Source organism: Cyprinodon tularosa, unplaced genomic scaffold (genome assembly GCF_016077235.1).
Source record: "Cyprinodon tularosa strain WSP-4 unplaced genomic scaffold, ASM1607723v1 ctg89, whole genome shotgun sequence".
NCBI lineage: Eukaryota > Metazoa > Chordata > Actinopteri > Cyprinodontiformes > Cyprinodontidae > Cyprinodon > Cyprinodon tularosa.
In genome coordinates this window covers 664339-681482 of record NW_024039662.1, presented here as the reverse complement: position 1 = coordinate 681482, position 17144 = coordinate 664339, and the positions used below count along the sequence as shown (strand labels likewise).

The 17144-nt window shown below is 38.1% G+C and overlaps 1 protein-coding gene across 3 annotated transcripts in view; it reads right to left on the bottom strand.

The window, feature by feature from the left end:
• Window positions 1–17144, bottom strand: part of LOC119775713 (myosin-10) — a 91836-nt gene that overhangs the window by 24420 nt on the left and 50272 nt on the right. For all 3 annotated transcript variants that reach the window (XM_038273789.1, XM_038273788.1, XM_038273787.1), the window contains 10 exons: window positions 14454–14546; window positions 11936–11999; window positions 9828–9926; window positions 9328–9471; window positions 9115–9210; window positions 8479–8597; window positions 6859–7011; window positions 6547–6720; window positions 6290–6463; window positions 2934–3048 (listed from right to left, as the gene is read on the bottom strand). In XM_038273789.1, the coding sequence (XP_038129717.1) occupies window positions 2934–3048; window positions 6290–6463; window positions 6547–6720; window positions 6859–7011; window positions 8479–8597; window positions 9115–9210; window positions 9328–9471; window positions 9828–9926; window positions 11936–11999; window positions 14454–14546 (1231 nt within the window). The remainder of the gene's footprint in view (window positions 1–2933; window positions 3049–6289; window positions 6464–6546; window positions 6721–6858; window positions 7012–8478; window positions 8598–9114; window positions 9211–9327; window positions 9472–9827; window positions 9927–11935; window positions 12000–14453; window positions 14547–17144) is intronic.

The window sequence follows — 17144 nt, the reverse complement described above, 5'->3', positions numbered from 1 at the left end:
TTAAAAACTGAAATCATCCTTTGATCCAGTAAGTTTAGGGGGAAAGGCTCTGATGAGGCTCTGAAAGAAAAACCATCCAATGATCCAACTCTAACTCTTTTATGATTTAAATGCATTCCATGTGATGACTCTGACACTCAACAAGGGTTTCAACAATGATTCGACAAAGCTTTTATTTCCTGATATTTACCTATTGGACACTTTGAAGCAGAACCTGTCAGTTAGAAGCAAATTATAGTGTTGCTTTGCTTTCAGTGGACATTAAATTAGCTTTTACTGAGTATTTTCTGCTCCTTCACCATGGTCTACATATCAGCACCATGTAAAGTGTCTACATAGTGTCTACAGTTATTTGCATGTTAAGATTATTTTCATGATAGCATCAGATCTTAGCCCCAGCCTTGCAGATGCATCCCTAAAGATCAAACTATATCACAACGCTACCACCAGCTCGCCAAACCCATGTGCACGAAGATATTTACAGTTATTAAATTACTTATTGTATTACTGAAAATATAATTTAGTTCAATAAATCAATTGAAAATCGAATCACAATATTAAGATTAGTTTAATAGTTTAGATTAGATAAGATTAGATTAATTACACAGAGCTCGATGTTTTAAGCCTTTATTTTTGTTTTTTATAATTATTTTCTACTTAAAGCCATTGGAAAAAAAAAATTTTCAAAGACAATATATATATATACCGTATATATATATATATATATATATATATATATATATATATTTAGCGTGAAAAATATGTTTACCACCTGCTTAAAGGTTGTAATTTTCTAAAAGGTACTTTAAATCTGAAAAATCAGCCAAAACTTAATGTACTGTACGTGATATACTGAGTCTTGGTTTCTACAAATAAACCATCGTGAATTTTTCCACAACCTGCAAAGCTTGTCTTAAATATTTCAGAATTAAACATTTTGACAAGCCGGCTGCCCTGCCAAGTCACCTTAAAATAAATGTTCATCTTGCCTTTTATCACAACAACCATGTGTTGAAATCCATTAATTTTTAGTTATTTTCAAACCTTTCTATGCCATAACACTGAGGATAAACCTAACCATTATCAGTGCATATTTCACCCTAACCTTGGCCTAAACTAACTTTAACCATAAACCTAACTGTTAGCAAAAGAACATAGTGAGGACCAGCGAAATGAGCTCTCTTTGTTAAAAATGGCCCTCACTTTGCTGGTGAAATCTGAAAAAAGGTCCTAAATCAGATACTCAAAGAGAAGCAAACGCAAACATCACTCCTACCCCCTCAGTTCTCAGAAATAAATGAGGTTTTGAATTCTGACAGCCCGACATGGATATTGCACTTGACCTCCAAACCTTAAAATCTCATTTTCTTGCAGGTTTCCCAGCAACCAGCATAGCCAAACCTGGGCAGAATTTAAAGTCATGTCCTCCTCTGCTCAAACCTCTAGTGGTGCCAGTGGCACATGATTAGATGCCAGTGTGGATTGTACTTAGCAGCAAACAGGTCGAGATCCGTTCAGGTTAATTCAAAATGAGATAGGCATTGCAGCTACATCACCAAGAATAACAGCTTTTGCAGGTCTGCCAGCCAATGTAGGCGTCAGGAGGGTGTAAGCTTGAAAAGACAGGGATTGTGTGGGACTCACAGAACGGGTAGAGTGCCAACGCTTCCCACCATGTTCACTCTTGAACCAACCAGGATTAATTTAACAATATAGGAACCTTAATTCATGTTATAAATCATTTAAAAGACCTCACCAAGACCCAACAAGGACCATGCACAGAGCTTTAACCACACTGTTTGTCATAATAATTATAGTAAGCTACAACCATTAAGAGCAGGAGGAACATTTTAGTACCTAAAGCTTTATGCCAAATAAGAGCACAGCCATGCAAAGCCATAGGAATGTGTTTTGATGATTTCACAGAGCACTGATGGCAGGGAAGAAGGAACCAATGAGCCCTGCAGTGCTAGCGATGAAAGACAGTAAAAAGTACACAAAGCATGTTACTAACGTTCACCTGGAGCTTCAGGAAGCCCAGACACATTGTCATAGAAAGAGGCTCTCTGAAACGTCTGAATGTCTACAGCAACAGAGAGAGAAGACAGGCGTGAGACAGAGAGAGAGAGAAAGAAAGTAGGCATGCATACACAAACATCCAGACTCCCTCAGGAACAAATTATTAGTGCATTAAGAAGATGTTAGAAAGAGGTCTGAGGAGTAAATGTCAGCACTGGCTCTAGTTACAGTTGTTTGCATGAGTCTAAATCTAAATTATAGTTATTTAAGAAAAAGAGAAGCAATTAGCTTTCTATTGAAGCTCGTCCTCTGCAAATAAAATAGAGGGCTGGTTATCCTCCCTACAGCAGCGTGTCGCAGTGTGCATGTCGCAGATATTTTTGATTTATTCCCAATATTGAATCGTGGTCTGCGATATGTAGTTCCACGCCACAAAGCAAGAGGGACAATCAGGAACTAGCTGTGGGTCTAGATACGGCCAAGGTGGTGAGGAAGTGGGGGAAACAGAGGGACATGAGGGCGAAAAGAAAACCAGCGGGGATCCAGGTGGAAAAAGGGTCCCAGCGTTCTTGCGTTCCTCGCTCTTCTAGCTGCTCCATCTTCATAAGTCGTTTTCAAACAAGGAACAGGAAATACGCATAGTGTAGAGCGGATGTAGATTTGACCAATTAGAGGCCTTCTGTATGCGGCACTGTCTGCGGTCACCTACAATCTTAGAGAGGTGCACCAGAGTGTCTGCAGCAGGGGCGAGGGCACATTTGCATTCACTGCGACACTTGCAGACGACCTGGTTTCTGAGTATAAATCAGCCTTTAGTCTAACCGTATGATAGAACAATAACCACTGTAGCAACAGTGAAAGGAAGGGTCTGAGGCTAACAAGTCTTACTGAACTGTAGGCGATCAGAGACCTACCATCTTTCCAGAGCTCGGACACAAATTTGTCTGTGGACTGGTGAAGCAGTGTGGCCACGTTATCATTTAGAGGATCCATGTTCTTCATGAGCCATTCATCAGCTTTATAGTCCACCTAAGGAAACACAACAGGACACTTTTTTTTATTAACAGCCTTCTAAATTATTTTGTCTGTTTTATGAACCCTTAAAAGTCTGGACCATGAAATAATTGAAAGAAAATTCTATTTTTTATTTAGAGTTGTCATTGAAAATGAAAGGAAAAAAATATATATATATATATTGTATAAGTTAAATTAGATCATTTATTTACATCAATTTTGATACATTAGGCATTTCTGTAGAATATTATATACGTTTTCTGTTCATTACATGTGTCTGATTGTGTAAGTCAGGGTTTTTAAGATCACACTGATGATGCAAAGTCCTCAAAAACTCATGTATCAAATATGATACGATTGGTTTTAAAGGGTTAATTAGTTCTGCAAAGTTGGGAAACTTATTTACTGATTTATTCCACTTATGCTAGTTTTCATATCACCCATGCTACTCTATCCTAGCTGGATAACTTTAAGGACACCCCAACAGAAGGGAATTTTACTCTGTGATCAACAACCTGCTCTGCGTAGTTTCCCCTCTCTGCATAATCAAAGTAGTGCATTTAAAGTGATTGGTGACAAACATGTTGAGAAGATCTGCGCTATTTAGGATTGTAAGATGAAAAACCTCAGGCCAGTTTTGTTCATTGACACACGTTCCCCTTTTTGAAGTAGCGGTTGTTGGCGTCTTCTAAGTGTTTATACAGTTGAAACACTTTATCATTTAACGACCACAGTCTTCAGTGTATTTCACTGTGATTTCACGCAATGCAAGGTAGTATTGCAAAGTGAAAGATGATTAAATTGATTCTCTAAATCCTGCAGAGATAAATACGGAAGAAGATTAGGGCCACTGAAAAAAAAAAAAGTTAACTGATTTTTTTTATTTTATTTCAGTATAGTATGGGGAAAAAGTCATAATTCTGACTTTAATGTCATAATTCTGACTTTAATGTCAGAATTCTGACTTTTTTCTCAGAATTCTGAGATTAAAGTCATAATTCTGACTTTAATCTCTGAATTCTGACTGAATTCTGACAATAAAAAAGTCAGAATTCTGAGAAAAAAGTCAGAATTTTGACTTTAATCTCAGAATTCTGAGAAAAAAGTCAGAATTCTGAGAAAAAAGTGAGATTTCTGAGATTAAAGTCAGAACTCTGAGAAAAAAGTCAGAATTCTGAGAAAAAAGTCAGAATTCTGAGATTAAAGTCAGAATTCTGATTTTTTCCCATACTAAACTGAAAAAAAAATAAAAAAATCAGTTAACTTTTTTTTTTTTCAGTGGCCCTAATCCTCTTACGTAGATAAAGGTCTGAGAGGAGAGAAATATATTTATATTAATCCCATTTGAGTTAAAGGTTTGTAGATCCAACGTTTGCTGCAATTAGCAGCTGCAACTTTTTATGTCACTAAATTTTTCTCATTCCAGAAGAAATTTTTTGCTTAATCTTTTTTGTAAAATAACTCAAGATCGTCTATTTCAATAAGTTTTAGGTCCTTGCTACAGGTATTCAATTGAATTTAAGTCTGAACCTGGAATGGGCCATTCTTTGTCCTCCTAGAAGCTGCACTCCAGTTTCGCTCGATTCATCTACCCTCAACTCTAACGTTCCTTTAACCCTTTATGGGGCACTCAGTGAAATACCTTGAAAATCAAAAGACAATAGCGTTATTAGAATCCAGGACAAGACCTTTTTACCTTTGTAATATTCAAAAAATATGGATATTTAGATGGCAAATTGCCCGACAATATAAGAAAAATAACAAAAGTGCTTCTATAAGAAACTCATGGAAAACACTCTGAGAGTGAATTAAACACAATTTTTGGTACAACATAACCAAAGACGCATTAATACTTATACTGGCACTTACATTTATTAGTTTATAAACCTAAATATAATTGTTTACTAGGATTATTAACTTTTTACCTTTATTTTTTAACTTTTCAGTTAGCTTTTTACCTTTTTTCTTTTCCCCCCCAACTTAATTTACAGTAGGCAATATATCATTCAAGGGCTCATCTAATTGGTCAGCCATGTAGCAGGATATTTGCTGAGTGGCTGGATATCGATCTTGTTCTTCTAGACCTTACTGAGGGATTTTGGGACATTTGCATACCCCTTACACATCATTTGTAAGGGGTATGCAAGTGATCAAAAATGGTAACTTGCCCTATAAAGGGTTCACTTTTAAAGGCAGACATTCCCACAGCATTATACTGCTTCCACTATATTTTGCTGTATAGATTATGTACAAGGAGATTCAGACTGAACAGAGCTTTCATATCATATATTTTTCATACTTGATTCATACTATGATTAAAAAGTTTTCCTCGTGTTGCCCCCGACGGTTTACTGTGTCACTTCATGATGCTGTTCATTTATCTCTAACATTCTCTGAGGGCTTCACATAACATTTTGATTTATACTGATAAAATAACTTTGCTTTACTCTCCATTAACATATTAAAAGCATATTTTTAAAGCGTCTGCATGCTGTGCATACAGATCATTCTGAATAATGGTGAATCACAGCAGAAGTTAAATGAAACGCTAAGCATCCTGACAGAAGATTCTGCATGTGGATTTAATTAAGGTGCTTAAAAAACAACCCTTTAGTGTTTGCAGTTATTTTTCCTTCAGTATCACAGTCATGCAGGATTTGTTTTGCATAATTTTAAGGTATTTCTGGATCCAACCGTCTCACGGAATCAAGCAATTCACGTATTTGTTGATCATAGATCAGGTCCAAGTCCATGTGCCCTCTCTGTGTTTGCAAAAAGCACAACTCTGGAAACAAGGAGAACAATCAAAACATAACCAAACTATCAATCAAGACGTAATGTCGGACTTTACGCTGTGAATGGCAGGCACCCTTTCAGGAATGTTAAGGAGGATCAATTTAACTTTAACTGATGCCAGACCTCTAAGGAATGGTGAAAGTAAAAAAAAAAACTGTTGTTATGTAACCAGCAGGCATCAAAAATCAGGTCTCAAATAGATCCGAACCAGATGTGAGTTTCCTGCAGCAGCAGTTTAACAACTGTGCCTTTGTTTTAACACTTTGACCTCGGTTACTAGGCTGTAAGAGCAGCAAAACCTGAGCCTCAAGATAAGATTGCTGCACAAAGAAAGTGAGGAAACACATCCGTTTTAAAGAGGTACATGAATTGGAGAGTATAAAGTCCAGGCAGAATTTAATTCTCAAAGCAGTTGAAAACTACTGTTTTTCACACAGAAAGCTAAACAATATATGCTTACCCTCCCTGCATAGTGGATGATGCAGAAGTCCGCCTTGTCTTTTAGTTGCCGAGGTTTCTGAAACTTGGAGTGCGTGCCTAACTCCTGCAGCACTTTGTCCACAAAGGTCTTGTCTGTGGCTTTGGGAAACCAGCACTCCTCATCAAGCAAAGCCAGGATTCCTGGAGGATTATTCTGAGAAGGATAACCACATTCAAAATCAGGAAATCGCTCAAAGAGACCAGCAAAGGGACAGAGACATGCTGTAGTTCACTGACCGGCCTCTCAATGAGGTCAATGCATGGCTGCAGGTCGAGGCCGAAGTCGATGAAGCTCCAGTCGATGCCCTCCCTCTGGTACTCCTCCTGCTCCAGGATGAACATGGTGTGGTTGAAGAGCTGCTGCAGCTTCTCGTTGGTGTAGTTGATGCAGAGCTGCTCGAAAGAGTTTAGCTGAAAATTTAAGATAAAGCAGGGGTCAAGTTAGTCAGGCTGGACTCTACCTTGTTCCTCACACAACCGCTACAGTTGACAGGTGCTTAGCATGGTGCAGGAAAGGGTTTGTTTGAATTAAAAAATCAGGATCAACACCTCAAAGATCTCAAAGCCTGCAATGTCCAGAATGCCAATGAAGGAGGCCCCCTGTCGTTTGGTCCGGTCCAGGGCCTTGTTGATGCGGTGGACCAGCCAGCGGAACAGCCGCTCATACGTCGCCTTGGCCAGGGCTTCAACAGCAAAGTCAGCCTTCATTAACAAAGCAGAGAAAACATCATGAAAAATGCATGACCCAAGAGATCAGAGTTCTGTTTAGGAATTTAAGTATTGCTTTAGGTCCTTAGATGAACTCCATACTAGTTCATTGTGTATTACCACTAGCTGCAAACATTTTGGATTTGCATTTTAGAACGACTTAGAAAAAAATTGCATGCAAAATGAGTCACCATGTGAAAGTTGATCTACAATGATTCCATGTGCAAAGTACAAGAGGTGTAAAAGCAGTTCTGCCCACCGCTATTGATGCTCAGATGAATTATTAAGAAACAAAATAACCCTAATAATAATAGTACATATCATTTACAGTTGACTGCACATGTGAGTATTTTAAAGTGCTATGCACAAAAGTAGAAAGAAAATCTGGATTTAGGTCAACTGATGGAATAAACCATGAAATAAGGGAAAGTAATTTGTATCATTTGTTATTTTTTTTCAATGCAAGTAATGGGAGGAAAAATCTGATTTTGTACAAAGAATGTTCTCTTTAAGCCAAACTGTCTATTAATAAGCAGACTAAACTGAACATTGAACCTGAACCGTAGAGTTGAGTGTAAATGGAAAGATTTCCAACAGAAATTAGTCCTTTCAAGTTTTAGGTAGTTAGTGGCTTTTAATTATGAGACTTCAAGAAGAAGGGCATTTGTTTTAAATATAAATTATGTTCATGTAGCATTAACCTGTAACACTTCTGCACCTTTCTGAGCTATGATTTCTCTAAAAAAAATAAATAAATATTTGAACAGAAAACTTTACAAAGCTTTTTTTTGTAAGGTTTTCTGTTCAAATATTTTTTTATTTTATTTTATTATTTTTTTTTAATATTAAAAAAATATATATATTTAAACAGAAAACTTTACAAAAGTGAGTAGCACTGCTGCCTTGCAGCAAGAAGGTTCTGGGTTCGATTCCTGTTCTGTGGTCTTTCTGCATGTTCTCCCCGGGCATGTTTGGGATCTCCAGGTTCTCCGGCTTCCTCCCACAGTCCAAACACATGGCTGTTAGGTTAATTGGCTTCTCTAAATTGTCCTTAGGCGTGAGTGTGTGCATTAATGGTTGTTTGTCCTGTTTGTCTCTGTGTTGCCCTGCGATGGACTGGCGATCTGTCCAGGGTGTACCCCGCCTGCTGGAGTGGGACTGGAGATAGGCACCAGCACCCCTCGCGACCCCATTCGGGATAAGCGTGTCAGATAAAGGATAGAAAACTTTACAAAGCATGCATCACTTCCTCCAGTTAAGCATGCACAGCCTTACATTGGTCTATCACACAGATCGCTGGTTTAAATGTGAGATTACTCTTAGACTTAGACAGACTTAATTGTCATCTTGTACACACAGAGTGTATACAAAAAAAAATTCATTCAGTAAAGTAACTCTTGTAATGTGCTGTAAACCATTCTTCAGATTACTAGGACAGGTAACAGCAGCGTGAGCCTGTACCTGCTCTTTGGTCTGTGCTTTTTGCACGTAGTCACGTCCCACTTTGATCCTCGGGGTGAGGATGGCTCGGGTGAACTCCATAACATTCATACCAAGCAGGTGGCAGAGCTTCTGCGCCGCTAAGAGAAGAGAAGAGCCACAAGTGGGTTAATTACTGTATTATATTTATAGATACATTTACAAGCAAATATTCTAAAAAAGTTCACAATTTAATTAACAACAACCTCCTAAATTAAACCTTCCCTCTCGAGTCAAATTGTTAGATTTCTATCTGCAAGAATGACAGTTAAAAAATAAGCAAGGAAAAAGAAAAACACTATTTTAAAAATATGAATAGAAACATAAGAGCTATAAAAAGGAGAAATCAGTCAAATTCTAATCTGCAGACTTAAGAAGAGTGTATAAATAGTCTGGCCCTGAAATAGTACATTTTAATTTGCTTTAGCTGGATACTTATGCCATTAAACATGGGTATCAGGCTTATCAAATAAAAGTCAACTAAGAAAAAAATATATCTTCTATGATGTCAATTAATGATTTTTCCTGCTCATTATTATCATTATTATTATTATTCCGTGTAGACAATAGTAGGATGATATAAAATGGGATTAAGTTCCCTCATATCTTCCAGCTTACCCGTGTTCTCAGGCATTGAGGCTTGATCGGTGTTCCTCTCCTTCTTGAACACAACGTTGCCAAACTGCAGCACGGCAGACACCACCTTTAACATGCCTGATAGATTGAAAGAACAATAAAACTTTATCCCTTCACTGCAGGGAGAGTCGGGTAGTGCTTACATAAAAAAAAAGGGATGCAGAAGTTGAAGGAACATCTGGAAGTGGTACTTACAGACTATCTCATCATGGGTGAAGCCCATTATGTGCATCGCATCCATTGTCTCCTGGAAGTTCTCCTTGTCCTGCTGTCCCGGGATGGGAATGTTACCATTGGACAAGAACCTGTAGCTGTTAAATCCCTCTAGAAGCAGGTCAGCTGATTCAGGAAAAGAAGGAAAACTGTTAATAAGACGTTAATAAGAAGTTTTCAATTAAAATTTCATCTATTACAAAACAAACAGATCCAATTTATATAAAAAGTACATACAGACGGTTCAGTTGCATGAAATAAACACAAGAAACAGTTCTTCATCCTTTCAGCTTTTTAAGACTGGCTCCAGAGAGCGGTTCAAAGTTGTTTAGACTCGGCAAAGTCTGATTATGTTTTGCATCATTCTGAAACAATGTGTTAATGGAGTAAATTAAGAGTATCTGGTCACATGTCCAGGTTGTTTTAACCCAAACCAGGATCCTACAGCTCTCCGTCTTGCCAGCACACAGACAGACACTCACTTCGAAGGTGCTCCCCAGCTCCTGCCAACAGGCGGTAGAAAATGTGGAAAGTCCTCTCGTCTTTTGCCTGTCTGATGGCTCTGGACTTCTCTAGAAGATCTGAAGGCCAAAGCTAAGGACTGGCAAGAATATCTGGATCTGTACAATTAAATTCCCTAAAAACAAATACCGTAATTAAAACACAAGCAGTGCTTTACGATAATAATGTTCCCTTGAGCCTTAATGTTTTGTGACAACACGGCCCCACACAATATGGTTTATGGGGATCTTTATACAAATTAGTATAGAAGAATAAGAAACATACATACACTACCGTTTAAAAGTTTGGGGTCACATTGAAATGTCCTTATTTTTGAAGGGAAAGCACTGTACTTTTCAATGAAGATACCTTTAAACTAGTCTTAACGTTAAAGAAATACACTCTATACATGAAGATTTCCTACAACGGTGTGTACTACTCCCTTCAGAGGACAGCACAAATAGGCTCTAACCAGAGTAGAAAAAGAAGTAGGAGGCCACGTTGCACAACTGAGCAAGATGATACTGTAAGTACATTAGAGTCTCTAGTTTGAGAAACAGACGCCTCACAGGTCCCCAACTGGCATCTTCATGCAATAGTACCCGCAAAACACCAGTGTTGACATTTACAGTGAAGAGGCGACTGCGGGATTCTGGGCTTCAGGGCACAGTGGCAAAGAAAAATCCATATCTGAGACTGGCCAATAAAAGAAAAAGATTAAGATGGGCAAAAGAACACAGACACTGGACAGAGGAAGACTGGAAAAAAGCATTGTGGACGGATGAATCCACGTTTTAGGTGTTTGGTTCACAAAGAAGAACGTTTGAGAGACGCAGAACACATAAAAAGATGCTGGAAGAATGCCTGGCACCATCTGTTAAGCATGGTGGAGGTAATGTGATGGTCTGGGGTTGTTTTGGTGCTGGTAAGGTGGGAGATTTGTAAAGGTTAAAAGGGATTCTGAATAAGAAAGGCTATCACTCCATTTTGCAACGCCATGCCATACCCAGTGGACAGCGCTTGATTGGAGCCAATTTTATCCTACAACAGGACAATGACCCTAAACACACCTCCAAATTGTGCAAGAACTATTTAGAGCAGAAGCAGGCAGCTGGTATTCTATTAGTAATGGAGTGGCCAGCGCAGTCAGCAGATCTGAACCCCATTGAGCTGTTGTGGGAGCAGCTTGACTGTATGGTACGCAAGAAGTGCCAATCCAACCAATCCAACTTGTGGGAGCTGCTTCTGGAAGCGTGGGGTGCAATTTCTCCAGATTACCTCAACACATTAACAGGTAGAATGCCAAAGGTTTGCAATGCTGTAATTGCTGCAAATGGAGGATTCTTTGACGAAAGCAAAGTTTGAAAAATCTTATTTTAAATACAAATCCTTATTTCCAACCTTGTCAATGTCTTGACTCTATTTTCTATTCATTTCACACCGTATGGTGGTGAATAAGTGTGACTTTTCAGGAAAACACAAAATTGTTTGGGTGACCCCAAACTTTTGCACAGTAGTGTAGTTTTTCAAAATTTCAAAACTATGGACACAATTTAATGTCACGATTGAAGCATGGTAACAAGATGCGGTCCAGTCAAAGTCCATATCCAATATCAACTGTTATTTTAAAACAGATTTGTGAACATTTTTCTTTAATAATATGTTAGATTAACAACATCAGTGAACATCTAAGTCTCCAGATGTGCAAAGCAATAGCAATGCAGGATGCAATAAATCCAGCACTGTGGTTCTGTTAATAAAGGGAATGAATAGAAATGCACAATGTCATTTTCTGAGAGAAAATCTTATATGCATTCGGTTACACCTCACCTCACCTTGTTTTGTGAAAACTTTTGCAAAGTAGTAAAAAACATCTAAATATCATTCTAATAAAATCATCTCTTCCCTTTCAGATGTGTTAAAACAACAAAATGACAGAAAATATGAATTAAATTAGGAAAATGTGAGCGTTGGTTGGGAAGCAAACAGACACACTATGAGTCTGGTTGTTCTGGATCTCTCAACAGGCCTTCATTTTAACTCCTTATTTAAACAATGAGCCGTCAATCAGCTCTTTATTAGAGGATACAGGTTTCAATATTGGCTCCAACGATGTATCCTGTTACGTCAAAGTTGACTCTGATAAACTTCCCCTGTGGAACAAGACAATTAACTCTTAATTAGTCAAACAGACTATGATATATCCACATGTACACATTTATATGGCTTCATATGTTTGCATACATTTTCCCCTGATCTTTTATTTGTTTCTCCTTGTGGGGCCAGCTCTATTTAACATACCCCCAACCCCCCTGTGGTTTCTTGCTCACGACAAAAATGCAGAGAGGAACCAAAATGCCTATATTAGGAAGTGCCAGGTTAACATGTCAAGCAGGAATCTGAGGCATGTCTGTGGTTTCCTGACAGCGACTGTGTGTAGGTCTGCGAGGACGTGCACCCTGCTAGTATTCACTGCTGCTCATCGGACACACCTGTGATTAATGTGAACCCGACCACCACAGAGCTTAATTTTGACCACATGGTTTACTCAGTCACAAAGAAATGTTAAACGCCTGGGGCGGAAGCTCTTTAGATTAGTGTGAACCAAACCAGGTTCAATGAGCAGCACTTAATGTAACAGATTTCCATCCTAATAAAACATTAAAAGCTCACAAAGTGACATTTATTTTACACATATAGATAGATAGATGATAGATAGATAGATAGATAGATAGATAGATAGATAGATAGATAGATAGATAGATAGATAGATAGATAGATAGATAGATAGATAGATAGATAGATAGATGATAGATAGATAGATAGATAGATAGATAGATAGATAGATAGATAGATAGATAGATAGATAGATAGATAGATAGATAGATAGATAGATGATAGATAGATAGATAGATAGATAGATAGATAGATAGATAGATAGATAGATAGATAGATAGATAGATAGATAGATAGATAGATAGATAGATAGATAGATAGATAGATAGATAGATAGATAGATAGATAGATAGATAGATAGATAGATAGATAGATGATAGATAGATAGATAGATAGATAGATAGATAGATAGATAGATAGATAGATAGATAGATAGATAGATAGATAGATAGATAGATAGATAGATAGATAGATAGATAGATAGATAGATAGATAGATAGATAGATAGATAGATAGATAGATAGATAGATAGATAGATAGATAGATAGATAGATAGATAGATAGATAGATCTGATATTCCTAATTTTCCTTTTTATTTCCAAGAGAGCATAACTCTACTTGAGGAACTGAAGAACAAACTTTTTTTTGTTCACGATTGTTCATGATGTTTTCTCTTTTGAATTAACTGTCTAATATAAACACAACAACTGCAATCAGAAATATTACTACAAAAAACTTTTTTTAAATGTTCATCTATACAACAGGTATAAATTTATACCTGAACTGAGATGCATGATATTAGCTTCCAGATAACACGACAAGAATTCAAGTAATTTTTTTACTATAGTTTAATATTACAGTTTTTGTAAAATAACAATGCCCTAGATCCCTAACTCTATTTTAAAGCATATTAAACCAGCGTAAATAAATCAAGTTAAAATTAAAGGGGAACGCAGTTTTTTGTACATTGGGCCCTTGATGACGTCATACACACTCCGCTTTGTTTTTAAGAGATATAAATATAAATAATATAACCGCAGAAGTCTGGGGGACAGTGATTCACCTACATGTTATGAATGCTGGCGTACCATAAAGAATAAATTATGAACAGTTTAGTTTGTGCCTTCAACTCGTTGCCCATAGGAAGACGTTACTTTGATATAACCTAACGGAATATCTTCAGAACGGCTCCAAATGACACAAACCTCATAAGGCTGAGTAGAACATGATGTAATAATGTAAAATCAAGGGCCCAGTGTAAAAAAAAAACGGCGTTCCCCTTTAAAAACAAAAGTCTCTGTTATATTTACACCTACAGTTATTTTTCAATTCTACCATCATTTCTTAATTGGAAGAAATGTTGACACTTTAGAGTGGCTCAGATAGAGCACTGGTATGAATTTGATGAGGGTGATGGCAAAGAGGTCTTCCAAATGCAGACTTTGGCTACATTCACATAACATGAATTCCATTTTCCTGCTAAAATTTAACGTTTTTTCACATGATGGTTCATACTGTTAATTAAGTACCACCATGAGATTTGTCTGAAAGTCCCCAAAGCGAGCCCTATGTATGTGTAGAGGGAGAATGTAAACAGCCTACAATTTAAAAGGGTTTTATAGAAAATTTCAAGGGAAATATAAAATATAAGGTTAGGACTACTTTAAAAGGGTTGCAGGCTTCTTGATATGTTGGTGACCAAATAATGTTATATTTTTATGTCTTCCTGTGAACACAAGAGGGAAACTCAATCTCCTTCCTTTCTTACTCTAAAATATTTTTTAATAAGACCAGTCTCATGCCACAGCATCCTTATTAGCATATTCCCCATTAAAGGAGTTGAACAAGAACTGATAAAGGTGAAGCATTGGTTTCCTCCCTGAACGTCTTTGAATAAAATAAAGTTCACTTAAACAGATAATATAACTCACAAAACGGGATGAGTTGTCGTTCTTCACAGTCTTGGCATTGCCAAATGACTCTAGGATGGGATTGGCTTGTAGGAGCTGACGTTCCAACTCCCCCTATAAGCAAAAACAAAGAGGTAAGAGGCTTTCTGATTCTTTTCACGATTTATACTGCTACACACACAGCAAGGTTAGGTAAAGGAAATAAATCATAAACAGCAGAAAGAGAAAAATAAAGCCAAGGCAAAATGCTAAGCTTTAATTCATCAAGGTTCTGTCATCATTGGGTAAAACATCTGCTAAACAGACACCTTTCAGTTTCAACGGCCAATGCAACCAAACAGTTTAATGGACCTTAAGGGAGGTGCTCTCATATGCAAACTTTACACTGTAGCTACATTAACCAAACTTAAATGGCCTGTACTATAGCACTTTTTCAAGTCAGGACACTTGACCAAAGCGCTTTAGACTACATTTAACCATTCACGCATAAGGAGACAACAACACTGAAAGCTGGAGCTGAGGCTTGAACCGTCAACCCTTCGATTTCAGGGCAAACTCCTACATCCAACGCCACTGTCTTTAAAAACTGGAAATATCCTGAGAGTTGTACTGAACGAATTTCTTTTTGTACACACTGTGTGTACAAAATTAAAATAAAGTCTAAGTCTGATACACAGATCAGTCTGCAATATGAGGTTAAGTGCCTTGCCAGGGGGACACTGAGCTGGAATAGAGCCCACAACCTTCACCCACTGACCCACAGTCACCCATTGAGCCACAGAGGATGTGTCCAGACATTTGATTGGTAGATTAATTGTAGAGCCACTCTTAAATATATAAAAAGCTATTTCAATTTGGAGGTAAAACGAGAAATCTCTCCATTTGGTAAACATTCAACATGACAAATCCAACCTTAAGGGATTGGGAAGATGGATGGAGACAAAAAGAAGAGCTTTCTAAGAAAGATGGACTCTAACAGAAATCTAAATACATACCCTACAAACTCACTCATCATGATATGAAAAAACAAAAAACAATTAAGAGTGTATTCCAAAAAAGTTTAAAAAACAATCCACTGGACTTTATTTCCAAGTTGAAGGCGTTTCACTTCCCATCCAGGACGTTTTTTCAATTCAAAATATCGGTTATAGCGTTGAGTTCGAGGTTTTATACAGTAGCCCAACAAAGCCTTGTTTTTGCTTAAAAACATGCAAATTGAAACAGACGAACAGGTCTACCCCTTGGAATGGAGGTCGTTTGGCTTCTTTTGTTAGCCTGCAATGACCTATACCTGTCTATGTCTCTGAAAGGGGGGTCATTTAAAATCGTAGGTAAGCGGGTGTTCCAACCTTTGCATTTCCGAATTCTCCCGAGTGGTGCCCGACTTTACACAAGTGAATAAAGTGAATTTGATTGGTCAATTATCAAGGGGGCGGGATTGTTGTGGCGGAAGGTTCGCAAGCATGTTTGGTTGTGGCCGGTTTATTCGAAAGCATCTTGCTAACCAGTTAGCTACTTAGTGCTAGTAGGTTCCCAATGGGAAATTACATTGGGATCAAGTAGCACTAAATTAGTGACTTAGAAACGACACTGTCAAGGAACGCTATGGACAGAGGAAACATGCAAGAGGAGGAGAATTTTGATGGATGAGTCTCCTCTGTCATACATTTTTTATGTAGAGGAGAAAAGTAGGGACGAAGTTGTGGAAGAGGACGCCAGGGTGGCAGAAGCTTGGTTTGGTGTAGAATAGAGACTGACATTTTTTCGGGAATCCCACGGGTCACGGGATACCCGTGGGATTCCCGTGGGATGGGAGTCAGTATTAGTAACGATCACGGGATTGGGACGGTACAGGATTAAACATTAACGGGAGAAGACGGGAGCAAACCAATAGTAACTTCCGCTCTGAGTTTTTCACCCGTGCTCAAAAATAACAAGAATGGGAGTGGTGCAGGAGCGGGAGTCATTCTGAATGGGAGCGGGATGGGAGTGGGAGTAATTTCACCAGGAGTGGGACGGGACAGGATTTAGATTTCTACTCTGGCCCGGGATCGGGACGGGACACCATTTTTTTCTGTGGGAGTGGGACGGGACAGGAGTGAAAATCCACTCCCGTGTCAGTCTCTAGTGTAGAAGGCTTACAGCCGTACATGTTTGAGCCCTTGCCTCACAACGCTGCCAGTTCTGTTAGCTCTACGCCTGCCGAAAACACAGACGTCAATCCCCGTCAACACTGGGATGGAACTCAATGGGATAGGAAATGATTCTTATTTCAACCGTTGCGTATATTAGCTGCGATGAATCAAGATGCTATGACTAAAAAAAATCTGATTGACAGATGTCCGTTGATATATGATTGGCCGAATTTAGGTGTACAAGCTGACGTTTATCTAACTGGCCTGCATAAGATAACGGGAAAAAAACACAGATTTTAAGACAGGATTTTTTTGAAAAATAGAAATTTTCTAACTTTTGAGACAATATGGTCTAATAAAGAGTACATTTATGTGCATGTTTATGCTAGAATGATTGGAAATTTAAATATGGCTTCCCTATGACTTTAAGGGAATTGTTGGTCTAGCTGAATAGGCAAGGTCTTCTGTTCCCCTGTAAAGGGGTTGGGGTAGCGATGATAGCGGGAAGGAATCAACTCAATTGCTGCATTGTAGGTTTTGAAAGCTGAAATCTGAGTTCACCCAGTCTGAAACGGAC